Source organism: Salvelinus sp. IW2-2015, unplaced genomic scaffold (assembly GCF_002910315.2).
Source record: "Salvelinus sp. IW2-2015 unplaced genomic scaffold, ASM291031v2 Un_scaffold1133, whole genome shotgun sequence".
In the NCBI taxonomy this organism is placed as follows: Eukaryota; Metazoa; Chordata; class Actinopteri; order Salmoniformes; family Salmonidae; genus Salvelinus; species Salvelinus sp. IW2-2015.
In genome coordinates this window covers 128545-152931 of record NW_019942746.1, presented here as the reverse complement: position 1 = coordinate 152931, position 24387 = coordinate 128545, and the positions used below count along the sequence as shown (strand labels likewise).

General features: G+C 43.6%; 1 protein-coding gene across 2 annotated transcripts in view; it reads right to left on the bottom strand.

Annotated features, from left to right (window-relative positions):
- The window catches only part of LOC112069854 (netrin receptor UNC5D-like), an 88081-nt gene that overhangs the window by 29779 nt on the left and 33915 nt on the right, over positions 1-24387 (bottom strand). Inside the window, exons 4-10 of one of the 2 annotated variants that reach the window (XM_024137235.2) lie at positions 20845-21025; positions 16384-16551; positions 14458-14622; positions 11270-11302; positions 9358-9543; positions 2405-2788; positions 324-408 (exon numbers count right to left, since the gene is read on the bottom strand). In XM_024137235.2, the coding sequence (XP_023993003.2) occupies positions 324-408; positions 2405-2788; positions 9358-9543; positions 11270-11302; positions 14458-14622; positions 16384-16551; positions 20845-21025 (1202 nt within the window). The remainder of the gene's footprint in view (positions 1-323; positions 409-2404; positions 2789-9357; positions 9544-11269; positions 11303-14457; positions 14623-16383; positions 16552-20844; positions 21026-24387) is intronic. The other variant, XM_070438740.1, reaches the window with a different exon arrangement.

The following is a 24387-nucleotide window of genomic DNA, read 5'->3' as shown; positions in this document are numbered from 1 at the left end:
TCCCTCTCCGGCCTCTAGGTCACCAGGCTGCTCGTTAGGGCGCACACCTGTCACCAGCGTTACGCGCATAATGACACTCACCTGGACTCCATCACCTCCTTGATTACCTGCCCTTTATGTGTCACTCCCTTTGGTTTCTTCCCCAGCCGTCATTGTTGCTGTTTCATGTCGGTGCGCTGTTTGTGTTTCTTGTTTTGTTCATTTATTAAATGTATTCACTCCCTGAACTTGCTTCCCGACTCTCAGCGTACATTTGATGAAAGAAGCAAGATGAGAAAATAGATGGGGACTGAAAGACAGACGGTCATGAGATGTGCTCTCACCTGGACTCTCCCTGATTTATGACCATGAACATCTCAGAGGAAGGGTCCTCAGCGATCGCCCCATGGGGTACCAGCAGGCTGACTCCTGCAAGACACAACAACAGGGTCAACAACTACAGTATCCATATTTTCATACCGTTTCTGTACCTTACTGGGGTACACCGGAAATTCACACAAGGGGCGCTATTTATTTATTTTTTAAACAAACTTTATTTACATTTTTACAACCATAACAATTTAGGCAACAGGGATCTTGATCCAGGAGGAGATTGATTGTCTCTGCTGTAACCAAGAAGCTTGTTCTTGACATCTAACCACTTAGTTAGCAAACCAAATGCATAGCTGGAGCCCTGAGCTGGATAGTTATAAGCAGTGGCGTAGCACAGAGGCGCATAATATTACGCATAAACACAACCACACAGCTTCAAAGCACAATTCATCTATTACAAACAATGCCATTTACCTTGTACAATCTGAGCATACATAAAAACAAGACGCAAACAATGCATAAAATCCTGTCTGGAACCTTAAAAAGGTTCGCAGGAGACTAGGAGATAGACAGAGATTCAATGCCTGCCTGTCTATAAACAGTAAAGGATGTGTTTCGTCGTCGTCCCGCCTGCCATCTCCCTACTGGCAAATCAACTAGTTAGCTTTCATTAAACCAACAGCTGCCGCCTTGTCAGACATTTTACTGGTGATCGCTGTATAGGAGCCCTACAGGACCTGTTAAATCATCAGCGTGACAGGGAACATTGGAAGCCAAGATAAATAAACTCACATCTCACATAGGAAAAGTTTGAACATCATCAGTTTACATCCCACAGGAGAGACTGATGTCTAATATTGTATTGAAGGTTGTCTGTGTGTGCATGTTCATGCGTGTGATCAATTGTGCTTGAGTGTGTAGGATATGTATCCACCCTGAAAGAAGAGACTGGCAGTTAGTGATAAGTGTTGGCCATGTATGGCCGTCCATTGAGCGTTGTTAAAGGTACTGCAGATTGGAGGTGTGAGTGATCCACTTGACTGCTCTGAGTCTCTCCACTCACACATCCAGGAGACTGAAGGAGCCTGATTTCACTGTGCCTCTCCAGTGGAACAGAGGGCCCTACACACACGAGGGCCCAGGAGAGAGATGTCAGAGCTACAGTTCACATGGAACTGTTGATCCTGACAGCTGTGGCAGTCCTCATAAACTCATCTACTTCTACTTGAAGTTAGGGTCTATGGTAAGAGGCCTGACCCCTGTTTGCCTGGGAGAGCTGGTGGGAATGTATAGCAGTGTTCCCAATTTTAATTGCATTTTTTATTGTTGGACATAAGACTGTAAAAACAACAGCAGATCAGCTCCAAGTGATTTTAATTTTGTACTCCCACGTACTCCCACGCATAAGAGAAAGTACTCCCACGCATAAGAGACGTGATCCTATACAAACGTAAGCAAGGTTTGAAATAATTACGTTTTAGTGAAATATTATATCTGTTTGGGCTTCTTGTGGTCATTTTGCAGTCTACATAAAATTGTCCCACGGCTGAATCTAGTTGATGATCCCTGATGTAGAGGAATAACAAACATCTATACTAGCTCGCTGTACTGTTCCAACCTGGGAAACAACATGGATGAATCCTACAGTACTGTAGCGACATGCGTTAGACTCTAGAGAGATTAAAGGAACCTGGTGTGCGTCTCAAATGGCACCATACTCCCTTTATAGTGCACTACTTTTGACCAGGGCCCATAGGGCACTATATAGAGAATCGGGTGCCCATTTGGGATGCATCCCTGGTTTCACTAGCCATGACATATTTACTAAGCCTACGTTTACTTTTAATTAGTCACGTGTGTGCATGGTTTTGCTAAATTGAGAACTTAATTTTCTCTTAGAATGGACGCACTGGAAAAAAAATGCTATAATGAGACATTATTATCAGAGAGAAGCAATCAAAAAGTAGTCAACCCATCTGTCTTTATAAATCATGTACTGTACCTCACCAGTATTTGGCAACACCAACCGTTTAATTCTGCTTCAAACACAACTTCAAGTGTAATTCAGAGTCTTTAAACACATGTAGCTCACCAGTATTTGGCACCACCAACCGGCCGCCCAGATGCCCAAACACGCCCGTGGTTCCCAGCTGATCTTTGGTGGTGTTGAGGTGGGGGCCGTTGGGGGTGAGCAGGCCCGTCTTGGTGCTCCGTCTCTCCACAGTGCTGTTGCTGTAGTCTCGGTTCAGCCCCCTGGGGAAGGTCTCAGGTGGATGGCCTTTGGCAGCATGGTACTCAGCGCGGTCGGCCACACCTAGTGAAACCATAAAGGAGCTCTGAACTTTGACCTTGATGTCTGGCAGGGGGTCAAAAAGCTCTTTGTTGTCTATGGAGTCCTGGAAGCAGATGGGGCTGGAATAGGTCCCACCCACTGTCAGGTCTGGCTGCAGAGAGGAGTTGAGAAGCAGTGGGTTCCCTAGAGAGATGAGAGATGCACACAGCCACATAGTCATTCAGTAATCTAAAACACCTACAGTTGAAGTCGGAAGTTTACATACACTTAGGTTGGAGTCATTAAAACTCGTTTTTCAACCACTCCACAAATTTCTTGTTAACAAACTATAGTTTTGGCAAGTCAGTTAGGACATCTACTTTGACACAAGTAATTTTTCCAACAATTAATTACAGACAGATTATTTCACTGTATCACAATTCCAGTGGGTCAGAAGTTTACATACACTAAGTTGACTGTGCCTTTAAATCTATACCAGGCGGTGTCAGTGGAAGGCACTAAAAATTGTCAAAGACTCCAGCCACCCTAGTCATAGACTGTTCTCTCTGCTACCGCACGGTAAGCGGTACCGGAGCGCCAAGTCTAGGTCCAANCGTTTTTCAACCACTCCACAAATTTCTTGTTAACAAACTATAGTTTTGGCAAGTCGGTTAGGACATCTACTTTGTGCATGACACAAGTCATTTTCCCAACAATTGTTTACAGCCAGATTATTTCACTTATAATTCACTGTATCACAATTCCAGTGGGCCAGAAGTTTACATACACTAAGTTGACTGTGCCTTTAAACAGCTTGGACAATTCCCAAAAATTATGTCATGGCTTTAGAAGCTTCTGCTGGGCTAATTGACATAATTTGAGTCAATTGGAGGTATACCTGTGGATGTATTTCAAGGCCTACCTTCAAACTCAGTACCTCTTTGCTTGACATCATGAGAAAATCAAAAGAAATCAGCCAATACATTTTTTGTAGACCTCCACAAGTCTGGTTCATCCTTGGGAGCAATTTCCAAATGCCTTAAGGTACCACGTTCATCTGTACAAACAATAGTACGCAAGTATAAACACCATGGGACCACGCAGCCATCATACCGCTCAGGAAGGAGATGCGCTCTGTCTCCTAGAGATGAACGTACTGTGGTGCGAAAAGTGCAAATCAATCCCAGAACAACAGCAAAGGACCTTGTGAAGATTCTGGAGGAAACAGGTACAAAAGTATCTATATCCACAGTAAAACGAGTCCTATATCAACATAACCTGAAAGGCCACTCAGCAAGGAAGAAGCCACTGCACCAAAACCGCCATAACAAAGCCAGACTACGGTTTGCAACTGCACATGAAGACAAAGATTGTACTTTTTGGAGAAATGTCCTCTGGTCTGATAAAATAGAACTGTTTGGCCATAATGACCTTTGTTATGTTTGGAGGAAAAAGGGGGATGCTTGCAAGCTGAAGAACACCATCTCAACCGTGAAGCACGGGGGTGGCAGCATCATGTTGTGGGGGTGCTTTGCTGCAGGAGGGACTGGTGCACTTCACAAAATAGATTGCACCACGAGGAAAGAAAATGATGTGGATATATTGAAGCAACATCTCAAGTCATCAGTCAGGAAGTTAAAGCTTGGTCGCAAATGGGTCTTCCAAATGGACAATGACCCCAAGCATACTTCCAAAGTTGTGGCAAAATGGCTTAAGGACAACAAAGTCAAGGTATTGGAGTGTCCATCACAAAGCCCTGACCTCAATCCTATAGAGAATTTGTGGGCAGAACTGAAAAAGCGTGTGTGAGCAAGGAGGCCTACAAACCTGACTCAGTTACACCAGCTATGTCAGGAGGAATGGGCCAAAATTCACCCAACTTATTGTGGGAAGCTTCTGGAAGGCTAGCCGAAACATTTGACCCAAGTTACTAATTGACTGTATGTAAACTTCTGACCCACTGGGAATGTGATGAAAGAAATAAAAGCTGAAATAAATCATTCTCTCTATTATTATTCTGACATTTCACATTCTTAAAATAAAGTGGTGATCCTAACTGACCTAAGACAGGACATTTTTACTAGGATTAAATGTCAGGAATTGTGAGTTTAAATGTATTTGACTAAGGTGTATGTAAACTTCCGACTTCAAATGTAGCTCTCTCTGCAGGAGCCCCATAGGTTGAAGTCAAGTGCACTGAGCACTCTCTGTGAACTGATGGAAAATAGGCTTTTAGTGTGAATAATATGCCAAGCTAGTTGACCAACTCAGAGTTACAGTACAGGTAAATAACCTGGACATGAGAAACTGTAGATATCCAGGCCAGGGCTGAGCCATAGTCACTGGTCAGAGGTAAATGTAATTACCAAGCATACACAGCTTGATCTCCATGATCTATCTGTTGGAGTCAGTTCCTCTCTGTACACAAAGTCACCCTCCTGGAGGACACAGTGCTTCTCTGTCTGTGGGCACAGCACACGGCTGGGGCTGTGTGTTTGTGCATAAGTGTGTGTGTGTGTGTGTGGCTGGGAATGGGCTGAGGGGTCTGTGACGGTGACCGTCCTGTAAGTGAGGGGAGTCCTTCAGCTCACAGCATGGACTCAACAGGCCAAGGAGGGGCGTCTTCAGCCACAGCCATTCGACGCCTGGCCACACTGCCAAACACTGTGTGCAGCTATCTGGCACATCCAGACATTAGGGCCCCAGGACTCCCTGTGCCACGATAACAGCAGTCAAAAAGTCATTGCTGCCCAGCTGCTGCCTGGTGAGGGGTGGAAGGCAGGAGGCTAATGTTGTTTTATTTTTAGGGAAATCGTTAATTACTGGAGGGCTTGATCCGTGTTGTGCTTCAGGGTGTTTCCACTGCAAGACTAACTGGAGGGTATTCAGGGTGTTTCCACTGCAAGACTAACTGGAGGGTATTCAGGGTGTTTCCACTGCAAGACTAACTAGAGGGTATTCAGGGTGTCCCATGGCAAGACTAACTAGAGGGTATTCAGAGTGTTTCCATGCAAAACTAACTAGAGGGTATTCAGGGTGTTTCCACTGCAATACTAACTAGGAGGGTATTCAGGGTGTTTCCACGCAAGACTAACTGAGGGTATTCAGGGTGTTTCCACTGCAAGACTAACTAGAGGGTATTCAGGGTGTTTCCACTGCAAGACTAACTAGAGGGTATTCAGGGTGTTTCCACAGCAAGACTAACGGAGGGTATGCAGGGTTTTTCCACTGCAAGACTAACTGGAGGTATTCAGGGTGTTTCCACAGCAAGACTAACTAGAGGGTATGCAGGGTGTTTCCACTGCAAGACTAACTGGAGGGTATTCAGGGTGTTTCCACTGCAAGACTAACTAGAGGGATTCGGGGTGTTTCCACTGCAAGACTAACTAGAGGGTATTCAGGGTGTTTCCACGGCAAGACAAACTAGAGGGTAATTCAGGGTGTTTCCACTGCAAGACTAACTAGATGGTATTCAGGTGTGTTTCCACAGCAACGACTAACTAGAGGGTATTCAGGGTGTTTTCCCTGCAAGACTAACTAGAGGGTTATTCAGGGTGTTTCCACTGCAAGACTAACTAGAGGGTATTCAGGGTGTTTCCACAGCAAGACTAACTAGAGGGTATGCAGGGTGTTTCCACAGCAAGACTAACTAGAGGGTATTCAGGGTGTTTCCACTGCAAGACTAACTAGAGGGTATTCAGAGTTTTTCCATGGCAAGACTAACTAGAGGGTATTCAGGGTGTTTCCACTGAAAGACTAACTAGAGGGTATTCAGGGTGTTTCCACAGCAACACTAACTCGAGAGTATTCAGGGTGTTTCCACTGCAAGACTAACTAGAGGGTATTCAGGGTGTTTCCACTGCAAGACTAACTAGAGGGTATTCAGGGTGTTTCCAATGCAAGACTAACTAGAGGGTATTCAGGGTGTTTCCACAGCAACACTAACTCGAGAGTATTCAGGGTGTTTCCACTCCAAGACTAACTAGAGTGTATTCAGGGTGTTTCCAATGCAAGACTAACTAGAGGGTATTCAGGGTGTTTCCAATGCAAGACTAACTAGAGGGTATTCTGAAGCTGAGTGCTGCTTCTCGTAACTTTCAGTGCCTGAAAATGATGAAAGTGCAAAATGTAACAATATTAAAAGCTATTGCTCTGCAATCAAAAACCGAGGATATAATGGGAAATGTTATATTTGACGGAACTGATATAAAGAAATGGAACAGTGTGGAGCAATGAGAAGTAATTTTTTGTTACTGATTGATAGTGATTTGTTACTGATTGCAGTAGACATAGAACAGGACTCAAGACAATTCAGCTGCACAAGCCATGGACAGATAGATAATGCATTTCAGTAGACATTGCTTAAGCTTTCAACCTGACATGTGAACAGCCATGTGCATTTTTCTTCTTCTGTCAGTGCAGTGGAGAAAAATCAGATTATTGCTTGAGTGTGGATCTTTAAAATGGTGGATCAAAATGGAATTGTGGAGGAGGTTGGATGAAAGAAGTTAATGAAATGGACCTCACGTTGAATACCTTGAGGGATATGTTTGGAATTGGATCTCTGATTAAAAATCTTTCACAGCCAGCCGTAATGCAGGGAGACAGGGTCAAGCCTAAAGACTCATTCACCACTCTGCCTAAAACCATGTCATGGCAGGAGCGATCTCAAGCATGAGGATAGGGTGCAGAGTTTTCACTTAGGGAAAAATAGCGTGCGCAATTTCAACTTCGTGCTACTCATCCCCAGAATATAAGATATGCATATTATTAGTAGATTTGGATAGGAAACACTCTGAAGTTTCTAAAACTGTTTGAATCATATCTGTAAGTATAACAGAACTTATATAGCAGTCAAAACCCTGAGGACTAACTTTTTTCTTTTTAAGTTCCTGTATGTTCAATGGTTTGTTATGGGCAAACCAGAATTCTAATCAGTATACACGTAGTTCCTACTGCTTCCACTGGATGTCGCCATTGTATGGAAAAAGGTTAAGGTTTTTCCTTAGTTAACAGAGAAAGATATTGACCCGGAAGTGGAGTGACGTCGTTTGTTTATGTTTGAGAGTTGAGCAAGACTTGAAAAGTACCATGAGTTTGTTGATATCCTGTATTGAAAACAGATTGACCAGTCTTCAATTTGATCGATTATTAACGTTTACAAATAACTTAAGTTGTATTACAAAAGTACTTTGAAATGTTTTGGCAAAGTTTAGAGGTAATTTTTTAGATATTTTGTCGTGATTTTGCGCAAATTGARCGCTGTTTTTCCTGGTACAACGGCGCCAAATAAATGGACAATTTGGATATATATGGACGGAATTAATCGAACTAAAGGACCATTTGTGATGTTTATGGGACATATTGGAGTGCCAACAAAAGAATCTCGTCAAAGGTAATGCATGTTTTATATTTTATTTCTGCGTTTTGAGTAGCGCCGGCATGGTTGAAATTGTCAAAAAAGAGAGTGTAGCTTCTGTACTATCATCAGATAATAGCATCTTATGCTTTCGCCGAAAAGCCTTTTTGAAATCTGACATGTTGGCTGGATTCACAATGAGTGTAGCTTTAATTTGGTATCTTATATGTGTAATTTAATAAAGTTTGATTTCATAGATTTTTTTTTTGAATCTGGCGCTCTACATTTTAACAGGCTATTGGGACGCTAGCGTCCCGCTATCCCAGAGAGGTTTTAAGGGCCTTTTTAAAGCAATCACAAGGCATGACAAGCTACTGATTCATAAAAAAAACACACATGAGTAAAGCTATGTTTTTCTCTCAATGTGTTTAACCGGACGTTATTGGGCTTATGAAAAATCTACCGGAATAAGGTAAACTGGAAAAAAAACAGGTCAAGCATAATAAAATACATGCTATTCGTTAGTCTCCCCCCTTCCTCTGTAAAATAAGAATCCATAGCTGAAATGAGAAAGCAGAGAATATGAGCTATATTTCAGAGGCTCATTTAGCAGGCTGACGGAGAAGGGAATAGAAGAATGGAGTGATGGTGGCCGGTGGAGGGCACAGCAGGCAGCTCCTGAAAACCTGGCCTATTTAAATAGGATTGATGGCCTGCTGGATGTAGCCCGGCACCGTCCCCCAGCTCCCCAGCCTCCCCCTCCCTGGCGCGTGGTGAGGTGCATGCATGACTTCCCAGGCCTTGGGAGCATCGGATGTGCATGGCTCCGGCAGGGTTTTTCACAGCGCTGTCACAACTAGACAGAATTTATCACCCGCCGCTGTGATGGCTATCACTTGTGCTAACCCAGAAGTGTCACTGACAGTAATATCAATGCATGTAGCAAGGCTGCCTGGGACAAGCCACAGACCCAGCCACTGTTATGAACAGAAATGATTTCTGTGCACAACAAAAATTGAATTGATGTTCACTATTCCATGCTTTTCACATTTATCCATCAGTGGATTTGGCTGGGGCTATCTGACGACAGGGAAGGGGGTTTGGTTGCTTCACAGTCAAATGTGTGAGGTCTGCAGCCAGGGGGTCACAGGAAGTGTCCGTCAACAGTTGATAACCTATGTCTGCAATAACAGAGTAGCTGGTCTATCAAAATAGAAGGACAGATCATTTCAGTGATTATGATAATATAAATCCTAGGCAGCTGTGCAGGATAATGCACCGTGCCGCCTCAATGCCAACACATGCAATCTATCACCAGCAGCGGCAGCATTCCTAAAGGAACCTTGACAAACTCCTGCCTGCTGTTTGGCCTTGTGTGAGACAGGGCATACAGTGACAGGCAGCGCTAGCTCACCTTGTCTGGTGGTCTTGAAGTTGAAAGACTGGAAGCCCCCGGTGAGCGCGGACGAATCGATGACATCAACGCCGTAGTCGCTCTGGTTTTTCCGGTACAGCATGACGGCCACCACAAGGACAGTCACAGCTATGATCCCCGCCCCCAGCCCAGAGTAAAGAGCCACGTCGTTGGAGCCATCCATACCTGGTACACACACATAGACAGACACACAGAAACAACAGTCTCACTGGATGTATGCTTAGCGAAAATAATAATGTGTAAGAAGCTTAACTAAGGCAGAGTAAAGAGACATTGAAAAGGGACATGAGAGAATGGTGGTGGTAGTGATTCTAATGTGGTAACATTCTTGGGCATCTCAAATATTAGATGACATATTCTACAGTATACTGGTTTTGCATTGTTTTAAGGAGCTTTTGGAGAGTGAATCCTTTTAAAGCAGTGTGCTGGCTGTACATCTCAACATACCCTTTAACTGCTCAACTGACATGCTCCTCTTCTCACCACACACAGGACTAGATGGGAAAATTTTGCCTCTACACCGCTGTTACACAAGACATTCATAAAGCTGTTAACAGTGAGACGGAGGGAGGTATAACTGCTTTCAGACACACTAGTCTATATCCTATAAATATATGGTACATACTAAACTACATAGTATGACCAAATGGTCACCGTCTGATAGTGACAGGAAATGATCCGAGGCAAATTCATTTAAAGGAGCGCCGTTATGAAAATTATGTCACTCACCAAATGTTCATCTCCCCGTTCTAGAACTCTGAACTCAATGGTTAAATTAGTTGTTTTTGTACATTTTACCCATTTTTAGTGATATCCAAATGGTAGTTACAGTCCTGTCCCATCGCTGCAACTGCCGTACGGACTCGGGAGCGTCGAAGGTCGAGAGCCATGTGTCCTCTGAAACACGACCCTGCCAAGCCAGACTGCTTCTTGACACGCTGCCCGCTTAACCCAGAAGCCAGCCACACCAATGTGTCGGAGGAAACACCATACAGCTGGCGACTGAAGTCAGCGTGCATGCGCCCGGCCACCACAAGGAGTCGCTAGAGCGCGATGGGACAAGGACATCCCAGCCGGCCAAACCCTGCCCTAACCCGGACGACGCTGGGCCGCCTCATGGGGCTCCCAGTCGCTGCCGGCTGCGACACAGCCCGGGATCGAACCCGGATCTGTAGTGACGTCTCTAGCACTGCGATGCAGTGCCTTAGATCGCTGCTTCACTCGGGAGGTCCTCAACTCAATGATTTGACCCAGAATGTGTTGCAAACCCAGGCAACAACCACCCAAGCACACATTACGTGAGTGAGCCTGTCTGTCAGCCTAATGAAGGCTCATTACAGACACTGCTGCAGCTCCAGTCAAGGTACCGCCTGACAATCATTTCAGCAGGTGTCAGGCGGTATATGCACGAGGGAGAGATTATCTGATCTGAGACCCACCAGAGGATACAAGTGAGGAATCACTGCAAATTGGTCAAATTAGCTTGTTTGCAATAATTACACTCCATTAATCACCTACAATATAGCACATGTTCAGTTGTCACAAGAGATCAATCTCTCGGCTCAATCCGAGAAGGAAAGCCCGTTGTGATGTCACACTTGTGAAGAGTGGACAGTTGAGTGATGGAATGGTAGAACATGGTTCTAATTCTGTTCAGAACCTGACTACAAGTTTTTTTGATGGGTGTGATGGCTGTGTAAAATGCAGGTAAATTAAAGTTAACCAAATAGGTAGGTGTAGAAAGTAGGTGCCCATAACAAAAAAAACTGCTAATACTCTGATTCTGGACCCTGAACTTTCATCTAGTGACAATTTGGTCATTTTATGCCTCAGAAATTAGGTCAAGAGTTGGGGGTTGAAGATAAAAGAAATGCAGAAAGGAAGGACTCACTTTGAGGTTTAACATCATGCAGCAGCTTTCCATCTGCAAAGACAGAGAGAATGTGAAAAGGAGAAAGAGACACGAGGTGATTAAACACCAGCCCTGACTGTGTCCCAAATGGCGCCCGATTCCCTTTATGGTGCACTACTTCACCACAAAAGTAGTGCACTATAAAGGGAATAGGCTGCCATTTGGGACACTACAGAACAAGGTGATTAAACGCCAGCCCTGTGTGAGTGAGGTATCCTACTAGTGCACGTCTTTCAATCATGTGGAGATGCCCTACCACTGAGATATACAGATAGACTGCCCAGATTATGATGACATCATTACCAGACTCAAATCAACATGGATAAAAGTGGCCAAGGGAGAGATTGGCAAATGGGTCTGAAAAATACTTTGATCATGATCATCTCTCTCCTTCACAAGGAGGAAAAGAAAAGGGTCAAACATTTTTGACAATTTATGATTATCAATGGAAAATTGGAGCTTAACAATGCTTCTTTTGTACCGAAGAAGCCCAAAATAACAATCCTACTTTGTAAAACATTCTGTTGGCTCTTTCTTTTTCTTTCTTTCTTTCTTTCTTTCTTTCTTTCTTTCTTTCTTTCTTTCTTTCTTTCTTTCTTTCTTTCTTTCTTTCTTTCTTTCTTTCTTTCTTTCTTTCTTTCTTTCTTTCTTTCTTTCTTTCATCAGACAGACATTTACATTTTTACATTTAAGTCATTTAGCAGACGCTCTTATCCAGAGCGACTTACAAATTGACAGACAGAGACAGACAGAGACAGACAGAGACAGACACTGTATATACAGTATATATACAGAGTGCATTTGGAAAGCATTCAGACCCCTTGACTTTTTCACATTTTATTACGTTACAGCCTTATTCTAAAATTGCTTAAATAGTTTTTTCTTCCTCATCAATCTACACACAATACCCCATAATGACAAAGCAAAAGGTTTTTAATTTTTTTTGCAATTGTATTAAAAATGTAAAATAAAATATCACATTTACATAAGTATTCAGACCCTTTACTCAGTACTTTGTTGAAGCACYTTTGGCAGCGATTACAGCCGCGAGTCTTCTTGTATTTGGGGAGTTTCTCCCATTCTTCTCTGCAGATCTCAAGCTCTGTCAGGTTGGACGGGGAGGCCCGCGACCACTGTACAGGTATTGTCAGGTCACTCCAGAGATGTTAAATCGTGTTCAAGTCCGGGCTCTTGCTGGGCCACTCAAGGACATTCAGAGACTTGTCTCGAAGCCTCTCCTGCGTTGTCTTGGCTGTGTGCATAGGGTCGTTGKCCTGTTGGAAGGTGATCCGTCGCCCCAGTCTGATGTCCTGAGAGCTCTGGAGCAGGTTTTGATCAAGGATCCCTCTGTACTTTGCTCCGTTCATCTTTCCCTCGATCCTGACTAGTCTCCCAGTCCTTGCCGCTGAAAAACATCCCCACAAGATGATGCTGCCACAGCTATGCTTCAACGTAGGGATGGTACCAGGTTTCCTCCAGACATGACGCTAAGAATATCAGGCCAAAGAGTTCAATTATAATTTTAATTTTAACTTTTTAGTCATTTTCATGTAGAGTTGATTGTGTGTTTGGGATCATTGTCTTGCTGCATGACACAGCTGCGCTCCAGCTTGAGATCACAGACAGATGGTCTGACATTCTCCTCAAGTTTGCCAAAAAGGACATGGAAGCACCTGGATGATCATCAAGTTTTGGAAGAATATCCATATTGGCAGATGAGTCAAACATGGAAGGTAGTGTGACAAGCCAAGACAATGCAAATTGTAAGAAATTTGCAAACATTTCTAAAAACCTGTTTTTGCTTTGTCATTATGGGCTATTGTGTGTAGATTGCTGAGGATTTTTTATTGATTTAATACATTTTAGAATAAGGCTGTAACTTAACAGAATATATTCTTATTCTGAAATTGATTAAATATTCCCTAGACATTTTTGCAAATTTCTTAAACATGAAAAACAAAAATACCTTATTTACATAAGTATTCAGCCCCTTTGCTATGAAACTCGAAATTAAGCTCAGGTACATCCTGTTTCCATTGATCATCCTTGATTTGAGTCCACTTGTAGTAAATTTAATTGATTGGACATGATTTGGAAAGGCACACACCTGTCTATATAAGGTCCCACAGTTGACAGTGCATGTCAGAGAAAAAAAACAAGGCATGGGGTTGAAGGAATTGGCCGTAGAGCTTCGAGACAGGATTGTGTCGAGGCACAGATCTGGGGAAGGGTACCAAAACATCTGCCGAATTGAAGGTCTCAAAGAACACAGTGGCCTCCATTCTTAAATGGAAGAAGTTTGTAACTACCAAGACTCTTCCTAGAGCTGGCCGCCCGGCCTCATGGGTCTCCCGGTCGTGGGCCTTGGTCAGGGAAGTGACCAAGAACCCGATGGTCACACTGACAGAGCTCTAGAGTTCCTCTGTGGAGATGGGAGAACCTTCCAGAAGGACAACTATCTCTGCAGCACTCCACCACTCAGGCCTTTATGGTAGAGTGGCTAGACGGAAGCCACTCCTCATTAAAAGGCACATGACAGCCCACTTGGAGTTTGCGAAAAGGCACCTAAAGGCTCTCAGACCATGAGAAATATTATTTTCTGGTCTGATGAGACCAAGAATGAACTCTTTGGCCTGAATGCCAAGCGTCACGTCTAGAGGAAACCTGGCACCATTGGTGCTCAACTGAGCAAGAGGACAAGTACATTAGAGTGTCTAGCTTGAGAAACAAACGCATCACAAGTCCTCAACTGGCAGCTTCATTAAATAGTACCCGCAAAACACCAGTCTCAACGTCAACAGTGAAGAGGCGACTCCGGTACGCTGCATTGTATTGACAACTGTGGTCAGAACTTCCAAACTGCGGTCAAAACTGAATGCACCCTCCATGTCTTCAGTGATAGCTACACTCTCGTGATGCAGGGGGACGTTTCGCATGAACACTACAGGAGGGATTACCATAGTGTTATTATGCACTGAGAGCTCTAGCAATGTGGACTTCATTTCAGTATGTGTATTTGTCCAACAAATCCCTGTGTGGCAAGCTGTTCATATGTGTTAATGACGGGTCCTGTTGTGATCAGTGTAATGGAGATATGGCTTATGGAGATGACAGTGAAGGTTAGGACCGCAATCTAGAATGGAAAGAGAAAGGAGTAAGGGACTTACTCTGGGTACACATTCCTCCAGTGCAGTTCTCTGTGGTGTCGCTGGGCCCATCACACATCTTGCCCCTGTGTCTGGGTGGTGGGTCATTGCACTCCCTCCTACGCTGTCGCTCACACTGCACACTGCACAGTGTCCACGCGCTCCACTCCTCCCAGCCACCATCAACTGTGGATGAGGAAATGGAACACGAACACAGAGACAGAACAGAAGGTGAGGCGGTGGTCCATCTCAGAGCGCATTCACTCCACATTAACCCTCAGGTTCTTCTCACATAATGGGAACGCTCTTCTTTCCCCCATGCAAAATGTGAAATGAAACCCCTTGATGTAGCCGTGCATGTTTATACTCATGTTCCTCTGTCGTCTGTGTCATTTGATCTAGGAGGAACCTCTCATGCACAGATAACTAATATTGGTAGACCATACGGTGCCAAAAGAGATTTCTTGGCAGAGTTTTGCGGAGACCGTTACCGGTCTCTATGCACAATCTCTGGAGAACGACGCAATTTATTTYGTAGCGTTCCATGAGTTCTAAAAGCACTCATTCTTTCACAGTTTTCTTCCCAGCTAATTTAATGCAAATGTATGTGTTTATATGATGCAGAGAATACAGAGTGCGTTTGGGTTGACCATGTTAGTGCATACATATTGTGCTCTCGCCAGATAGCTTCTTCCCTAACCAATCCAGTCTCTCCCTTGTGATTGGCTTTTGAAGACAGTTACGGTAAGTAAGACTGAGAACTATTACAAACTATTTTCTGGGACAGGAAGACACATAACAGCAGCAGCATACAACATACAGTGGGGTCCAGAAATATAATTATTTATATTATTGGTTCCCTCGATAAAGATGAGCAAAAAAGACTCAAATAAATCATGGAAATACTGTACAATTATATTATTTTATACTAATAGTCAGGGAAAAATATTTTGTTAAACAAGTAATACAAATAAAGATCTACAAAGGTCAAAATTATTGGATCTCCCATTTTCAATACTCCAGCACCCTCCCACTGCAAGGACAACGACACTGAGCCCTTTTCAAAAATATTTGATGAGATTGGAGAACACATTGGGAGGGATCTTAGACCATTCTTCCATACAGAATCTTTCCAGATCCTTAAAATCCTTTGTATGTGCTTCTCTTCAATTCAAACCACAGGTTTTCAATGGGGTTCAAGTACAGAGAACCCCAAAATGTTGATTTTGTGGTTAATTAACTGTTGGTGAATTTTGATGTGTGCTAGGGGTTATTGTCTTGCTGGAAGATCCACTTGCGGCCAAGTTTCAGCCTATAGGCCTCCCGGGTGGCGCAGTGGTCTAGGGCACTGCATCGCAGTGCTAGCTGCGCCACCAGAGACTCTGGGTTCGCGCTCTGTCGCAGCCGGCCGCGACCGGGAGGTCCGTGGGGCGACGCACAATTGGCCTAGCGTCGTCCGGGTTAGGGAGGGTTTGGCCGTGGCGGGCCGGGCGCAGTGCGCGCTAACCAAGGGAGCCAGGTGCACGGTGTTTCCTCCGACACATTGGTGCGGCTGGCTTCCGGGTTGGAGGCGCACTGTGTTAAGAAGCAGTGCGGCTTGGTTGGGTTGTGYTTCGGAGGACGCATGGCTTTCGACCTTCGTCTCTCCCGAGCCCGTACGGGAGTTGTAGCGATGAGACAAGATAGTAATTACTAGTAATTGGATACCACGAAAATTGGGGAGAAAAGGGGGTAAAATTATTTAAAAAAAATAAATACTATCATTGAAAGTCATATGGCTTTACCCTTGGAGACATTCCCAGAAGATACCAGTCTATTCTTTCCAGGTGAAACCCAATGACCTCTGTGAGTAGAGAAACTGAATGTGATCTCGCAAGATCATGATGGTCGAACAAGGCTAAGTCTATTCACCAGCTCTACAGTACTTCAAGAGGTATAGGAGCTTACTAGGACAGAGGGCATTACAGGTGATCTTCTGCACAGACATGCCCTCGCAGAAAGCCCCTCCATTAAGCGGGGCAGGGTTGGTACAGGTACGGGAGCGTTTCTGGACGCCCCGACCACAGGGAACGTTACAGGGAGACCACTCTGTCCACAGCGACCAACCACCATTCACTACAGAGAGATAGATGTGGGTGAGTTAGGGAGATATGGTGGTGAGTTAGGGAGATATGGGGGTGCGTTAGGGAGAGAGAATGATAAAGAGAGGGAAACTTTATTTAAAAGGGCAATCAGCAGTTGCTACATCCATTTTCTGATTTACAGTACACCTACACCTACTGTTTCTTTATTTTTTACTATTTTCTACATTGTAGAATAATAGTGAAGACGTCAAAACTATGAAATAACACATATGGAATCATGGAGTAACCAAAAAAGGGTTAAACAAATCAAAATATATTTTATATTTAAGATTATTCAAAGTAGCCACCCTTTGCCTTGATGACAGCTTGCACACTCTTGGTATCTTACTGAAGAGCTCTGAGACTTTCAACATGGCACCGTCATAGGATCTCCACAGCGAACAACTTGTACATTTCTCATGAGCTTAGTTCAACTGTCATACCCTATCAGAACCCAAAATATAAGCTTGTTTTACTCCAATGCTTGTAAACAAAGTAAATGTAACCAAACACTCCATAGCCTCAAAACACGCTGGTTATAATGATACTTTTTATACCATGGAAGATCAGTCTTTGCATCCATAGTTCTGTCTATGAATTTGAGAATGATTACATTTCTCCAGCCCCATCCCTCCTCTTTTCACTGAAACAGTGGTGTGGGCGTACACTTTATTATTGTTTCAACTGCTGATTTGCCTTTTAACCTTTCTAGCCCAGGGGTTCCGATAGCGGAACACCCACAACATTCCGCTGAAAAGGCAGCGCGCGAAATTCAAAAATATTTTAGAGAAATATGTAACTTTCACACATTAACAAGTCCAATACAGCAAATGAAAGATAAACATCTTGTTAATCTACCCATCGTGTCCGATTTTTWAAAATGTTTTACAGCGAAAACACAACATATATTTATGTAAGATCACCACCAAATCCAAAAAACACACAGCCATTTTTCCCAGCCAAAGATAGTCACACAAAAGCAGAAATAGAGATAAAAGTAATCACTAACCTTTGATAATCTTCATCAGATGACACTCATAGGACATCATGTTACACAATACATTATGTTTTGTTCGATAATGTGCATATTTATATCCACAAATCTCGGTTTACATTGGCGCCATGTTCAGAAATGCCTCCAAAATATCCGGAGTAATTACAGAGAGCCACGTCAAATAAAAGAAATACTCATCATAAACTTTGATGAAAGATACATGTTTTACATATAATTAAAGATACACTGGTTCTTAACGCTTAACGTTCCCAAGGTAAACAGACTATTTCTCAGGCCCAGATCGTAGAATATGCATATAATTTACAGATTAGGATAGAAAACACTCCAAATTTTCCAAAACTGTCAAAATATTGTCTGTGAGTATAACAAAACTAATTCTGCAGGCGAAAACCTGAGAAAATCTATCCCGGAAGTGATATTTTCTTTTAAGAATCTGTGTTTCCTGGCCAGTCTTTCTTCCATTTAAAGGGGTATCAACCAGATTACTTTTCCAATGGCTTCCTCAGGCTGTGACCAGGCTTTAGACATAGTTTCAGGCTTTTATTTTGAAAAATGAGCGATATTTTTCAAAACGAGTCAGGTGTCCTTTGATTAGTTCCTGAGAGGGGTAGCTCGACATTTTCTTTGTCTCTTTTATTGAATAGTTTACCATCCGGTTGAAATATTATTGATTATGTATGTTAAAAACAACCTGAGGATTGATTATAAAAAACGTTTGACATGTTTCTACGAACATTACGGATACTTTTTGGAATTTTCGTCTGCCTTTCAGGAACGGGACGAGGCTGTGGTTTTCTGAACATAACGCGCAAACCAAATGGCGGTTTTTGGTTATAAAAGTAATATTTATCGAACAAAAACATAATTTATTGTGTAACTGGGAGTCTCGTGAGTGCAAACATCCGAAGATTATCAAAGGTAAGCGATACATTTTATTGCTTTTCTGACTTTCGTGACCATGCTAATTTGGGGCTAGCTGTTCTTACTGTTTTGTCTAGTGATTGATAAACTCACAAACGCTTGGATTGCTTTCGCTGTAAAGCATATTTTCAAAATCTGACACGATAGGTGGATTGACAACAAGCTAAGCTGTGTTTTGGTATATTTCACTTGTGATTGCATGATTATAAATATTTTTAGTATTATTTTTGAATCTGATACTTTTTGGAATTTTCTTCTGCCTTTCAGGACCGGAACGAGCCTGTGGTTTTCTGAACATAACGCGCAACCCAAATGGCGAACTCGGACGAAAACTTCAAAAAGTTATATTCCAGGTCGAATAAACTGGTCAAATTAAGTAGAGAATCAATCTTCAGGATGTTGTTATCATATATATCCAATAACGTTCCAACCAGAGCATTCGTTTTTGTCTACAGAGTAATGGAACACATGGCCACATCATGACTAGCGCGGGTGACCAGGAACTAGCATTCTGCCAGACCACTGACTCAAATAGCTGCCATCCGGCCCCACATCACACTAGAGGCTTCATTCCACGTTCTACTGACTGTTGACATCTAGTGGAATGCGTAGGAAGTGCGAACAGATCCATATCTTACTGGGATGTGAATACACGATGAGTTTAACATCAACCAGCCCCAGAATTTCCACTTCCTGTTTGGAAGTTTGCCTGCCATATGAGTTCTGTTATACTCACAGACATAATTCAAACAGTTTTAGAAACTTCAGAGTGTTTTCTATCCAATAGTAATAATAATATGCATATATTTGCATCTGGGACAGAGTAGGAGGCAGTTCACTATGGGCACGCGATTCATCCAAAGTGAAAATGACAGAGGGCGCTGTTTTCACTTTGGGGGAAAATCGCGCCCAATTTAAACGGCCTCGTACTCAATTCTTGCTCGTACAATATGCATATTATTATTACTATTAAAACACTTAAAAAAATCGGAAATATTGGCTGGATTCACAAGATGTTTGTCTTTAATTTGCTGTACCCCAATCGATTTTTCAGAAATGTTTTATGACGAGTATTTAGGTATTTCACGTTGGTCTTTATAATTACTCTGGCTGCTTCGGTGCTATTTTTGACGGTAGCTGTGATGGTAGCTGCAATGTAAAACTGATTTATACCTCAAATATGCAAATTTTTCGAACTAAACATAGATTTATTGTGTAACATGTTATAGGACTGTCATCTGATGAAGTTGTTTCTTGGTTAGTTTGGTTGGATCTTGGTTAGTTATGTTGGTTTTGTGCATGCTACCTGTGCTGTGAAAAATGTCTGTTCTTTTTTGTATTTGGTGGGGGGCTAACATAAATATACGTGGTGTTTTCGCTGTAAAACATTTTAAAAATCGGACATGTTGGCTGGATTCACAAGATGTGCATCTTTCATTTGCTGTATTGGACTTGTTAATGTGTGAAAGTTAAATATTTCTAAAAAATATTTTTGGGATTTCGCGCTCTGCCTTTTCAGTGGAATGTGGGAGGAGTTCCGCTAGCGGAACCCCGGAGCCAGACAGGTTAATCAAATCTCCTACAGAGTTAACTATACAGACAACAGTTTAGAGGTATTAATGATTAGCAATGCTCCATGATGTTACATCAATAGATTCCTGAGCATATTGTGTACAGTACATCAAATGTGGAAAATGTGCACTACTCTTACGTTAATTGCCAGTTCAATTATCAAAGCACTTTGTATCAAGGAGAAAAAATGGTAAGACTAATCCATTCACATAGTTGGGCAGTTTAAATCTGAATGAACAAGAGGTTATTTTACTGAGTAGTCAACCCCTTTGGTCTGATTTGTTTGCTCTGTCAGTTGTATGTGTGGGGACATGGAGGAACATTTTTACCAACATTTTGTGAGCTGCCGAATTGCTCCAAGGCCTCTAGCAAATGCGTAATTAATAAGCAACACTCCTTTAAATGAGATTAAGACACAGTATCTTATTCCCTTTCATAAAATACACATTGATTTCAAAGGGGAGGCAGTCAATTGACTCTTTGAATAATACATTTATCTAAATAAAGGGAAAAAGCTTTCCTAACAAAAACACTAAGATGGGTCTCTTAATCACTTGTGAGGGGGGCATGAAACACTAAAATTGATCTGAGGCACCCTGTTAACACTACAGACTGGTTTCCTAGACAAAGGTTAAGCCCAGTCCAGTCCTGACTAAAAAGCATGTTCGATTGAGTATCTTCTTAAGATAGGACAATGCTTAATCTGTGTCCAGGAAATAAACTTGACAACAGACACACACAGTCAGTTAGTGGCTGGGGCTGGGACCGGAGCCTTACCGAAAACAACCACAGTGGCTGTGGAACTGCGTCTTTTGGCCACGATGTTGCTGGCCAGGCACGTGTAGTTTCCCGAGTCGGACAGTCGTGCCTCGTTAATGATGAGATTGTGGTCAGCTCGGGTGTCAATGTTGTCATCAGTCAGGGAGCTCACCAGCTCCTCGTTCTTCAGCCACTCCACCTGCCGACAAGAGAGAAGAGAGAGAGAAAGAGAAAGAGACATAAAAAAGAAGTAGACAGATTTAGAGAGAGACATAGAAAAGAGGTAAACAGTTAGAGAGAGAGTCAGCGAGAGTTAGAGTTATTACAGACTTATTACAGCATACAACCACATCAGATCACCCAACCACATGACCGCAGCCATTAGGCGTTCAGAGGGCCATAACCAATTACCAGCAACACAGACAGAGAGGAAAACAAATTATGAATTACAAACTTAGTGACGCTTTATTGCTCCAATGCTCCTACCCTGGTATACGGAACTGCATCGCTGCTTTTGCAAATTATATTCACACTGCGGTGAAATAGGGCTGGTTGATGGATTTACAGGGTGCTTTCATATAGCAAACACATGCCGTGTTTTCAAACTCCAAAAAACATGCACACACACACTGTACAAAATATTAGAAACACCTTCCTAATATTGAGTTGCACCCCTTTTAACCCTCAATTCGACAGGAAATGGATTACAAGGTGTATAAAGCATTCCACAGGGATGCTGGTACATACTTCTCACAGTTGTGTCAAGTTGGCTGGATGTCCATTAGGTGGTGGACCATTCTTGATACACACAGGTAACTGTGAAGCGTAAAAAAACAGCAACGTTGCAGTTCTTGATACACTGAAATCGCCTGGCACCTACTACCACTATACCCCATTCAAAGCCAAGTGAATATATTTTGTCTTGCCCATTCAACATCTGAATGGCACACATACAAAATCCAGGTCTCAAATGTCTGAAGGCTTAAACATCGGTCATTAACCTGTCTCCTCCCCTTCATTTACTTTTGCAGCTCTGTGGATGTAACATTTATTGAGAAATTTGATACCTTCTGGAAGCTCGTATTATAAGGAGGATGGGCTCCACCAAAATTTGAGATCCTGTATCCTTTCACATTATTATAAGGCTGAATTGAGACAATGATTTATCAATGACCCAAGTCCAGCTCATTTAACCCCTACTATTGTGTCACTGAGTTGTCATAATGCGTCAGCAAATGTACATTATCCTAGGGTCGTTGGAAGACAATGTAAGTAACCTAATTTATGTCCCTCTTTCTGCCCTGAATGCCTCTGCTGATCCCACAGCTATTGTATGCAGTAATCATGACCCTATTATAAGAATATTTTGAAGATAAATACACAACGCAGAGGACGAGAGGATGAGAGTACTAGAATTAACGATTGGTCAACCCCAGCTAGGGTGGGGGGTTATAAATGGCATCCCGTTGTCACGCCCTGGCCATAGAGAGGACTTTTAGTCTCTATTTTGGTTAGGCCAGGGTGTGATTAGGGTGAGCATTCTATGGGTTATATTTCTATGTTTTGACCGGGTATGGTTCTCAATCAGGGACAGCTGTCTATTTTTGTCTCTGATTGGGAATCATACTTTTTCCTTTTGGGAGTTGTGGGTAGTTATCTTTGTTAGTGGCACTATAGCCCTGTTAAGCTTCACGGTTGTTTCTTTGTTTCTTGTTTTGTTGGCGACATTTACAAATAAATAAAGGAAAATGTACGCTCACCATGTTGCACCTTGGTCTCCTTCCGACGACGGCCGTGATAGAACTACCCACCACAAAAAGACCAAGCAGTGTGGTCAGGAGGAATGGACATGGGAGGACATCCTGAATGGGAAAGGATCCTGGACGTGGGAGGAGATCCTGGCGGGGAAGGATCGCCTGCCCTGGGAGCAGGTGGAAGCAGCGAGGAAAGCAGAGGCAGCTAAAAAAAGGGCCCAGGATTACACAGGGTCACGGCTGGCACTAAAGACCGGGAGGCCACTCCAAAAAAATGTTGGGGGGGGGGGGCGGCACACGAGGAGATTGGCTGAGTCAGGTTGGAGACCTGAGCCAACTCCTCGTGCTTACCGTAGGGAGCATGGTACTGGTCAGGTACCGTGTTATGCAGTGGAGTGCACGGTGTCTCCAGTGCGCGTTCACAGCCCGGTGCTCTACATTCCAGGTCCCCGCATCGGTCGGGCTAGAGTGGGCATCCAGCCAGGACGGATGGTGCCGGCTCAGCGCATCTGGCCGCCAGTGCGTCTCTACGGCCCAGGATATCCTGTGCCGGCTCTGCGCACTGTGTCTCCGGTGCGTCTGCAGAGCCCGGTGCATCTGCACAGCCCAGTGCGTCCTGTGCCAGCGCCCCACCTTTGCCGGGCGAAGGTAACCATCCAGCCAGGACGGGTTGTGCAGGCTCTACGCTCGAGACCTCCAGTGCGCCTCCACGGCCCAGTGTATCCGGTGCGCACTCCCAGAACCAGGCCTCCTGTATGTCTCCCCAGCGTGGTGAGTCCTGTGCCTGTTCCCAGAACCAGGCCTCCTGTATGTCTCCCCAGCCTGGTGAGTCTATGGCATCTCCACGCACCAGGCTGCCTAGATGACTCCTCACTCCAGTGATGATTCATGGCACGAAGCCTCCAGCGGTGATCCATGGCACAAAAGCCGTCCAGCGGCGATCCATGGCACGAAGCTCCAGCGCGATCCATGGCACGAAGCCTCCAGCGGCGATCCATGGCACGAAGCCTCAGCGGCGATCCATGGCACGGAGCCTCCAGCGACGATCCATGGCACGGAGCCTCCAGCGACGATCCATGGCACGGAGGCCTCCAGCGACGGCCTCCGGTCCGGAGCCTCCAGCGACGGCCTCCGGTCCGGAGCCTCCAGCGACGGCCTCCGGTCCGGAGCCTCCAGCGACGGTCCCCGGTCATGTGACTAAACTGAATAAAAATTATTATAAACTACACTATTAATCAAAGATAAATGACAAAGAATGATAGAAAAAGCTTTGGAGCACCTTAAATTAAGTTTTGGGAAAAAGGGCAAACTCCGCTCTATCATTGATTGAATCAAATGGCTCATTCATAAAAAAAACTCACTGATATTGCCAAATGCTTTAATAATTTTTGCAATTGGCATGATTAGCAAACTTAGGCATGCCATGCCAGCAACAAACGCTGACGCAACAAGATAACCCTATTAGGGTTATAAAATAAAGTCAATTTTATGGCAAGAACAGCTCAAATAAGCAAAGAGAAACGACAGTCCATCATTACTTTAAGACATGAAGGTCAGTCAATACGTAACATTTTAAGATCTTTGAAAGTTTCTTCAAGAGTAGTTGCAAAAACCATCAAGCGATATGATGAAACTGGCTCTCATGAGGACCGCCACAGGAAAGGACGACCCAGAGTTACCTCTGCTGCAGAGGATAAGTTCATTAGAGTTAACTGCACCTCAGATTGCTGCCCAAATAAATGCTTTAGAGTTCAAGAACAATAAACATCTCAACATCAACTGTTCAGATGAGACTGCGTGAATCAGG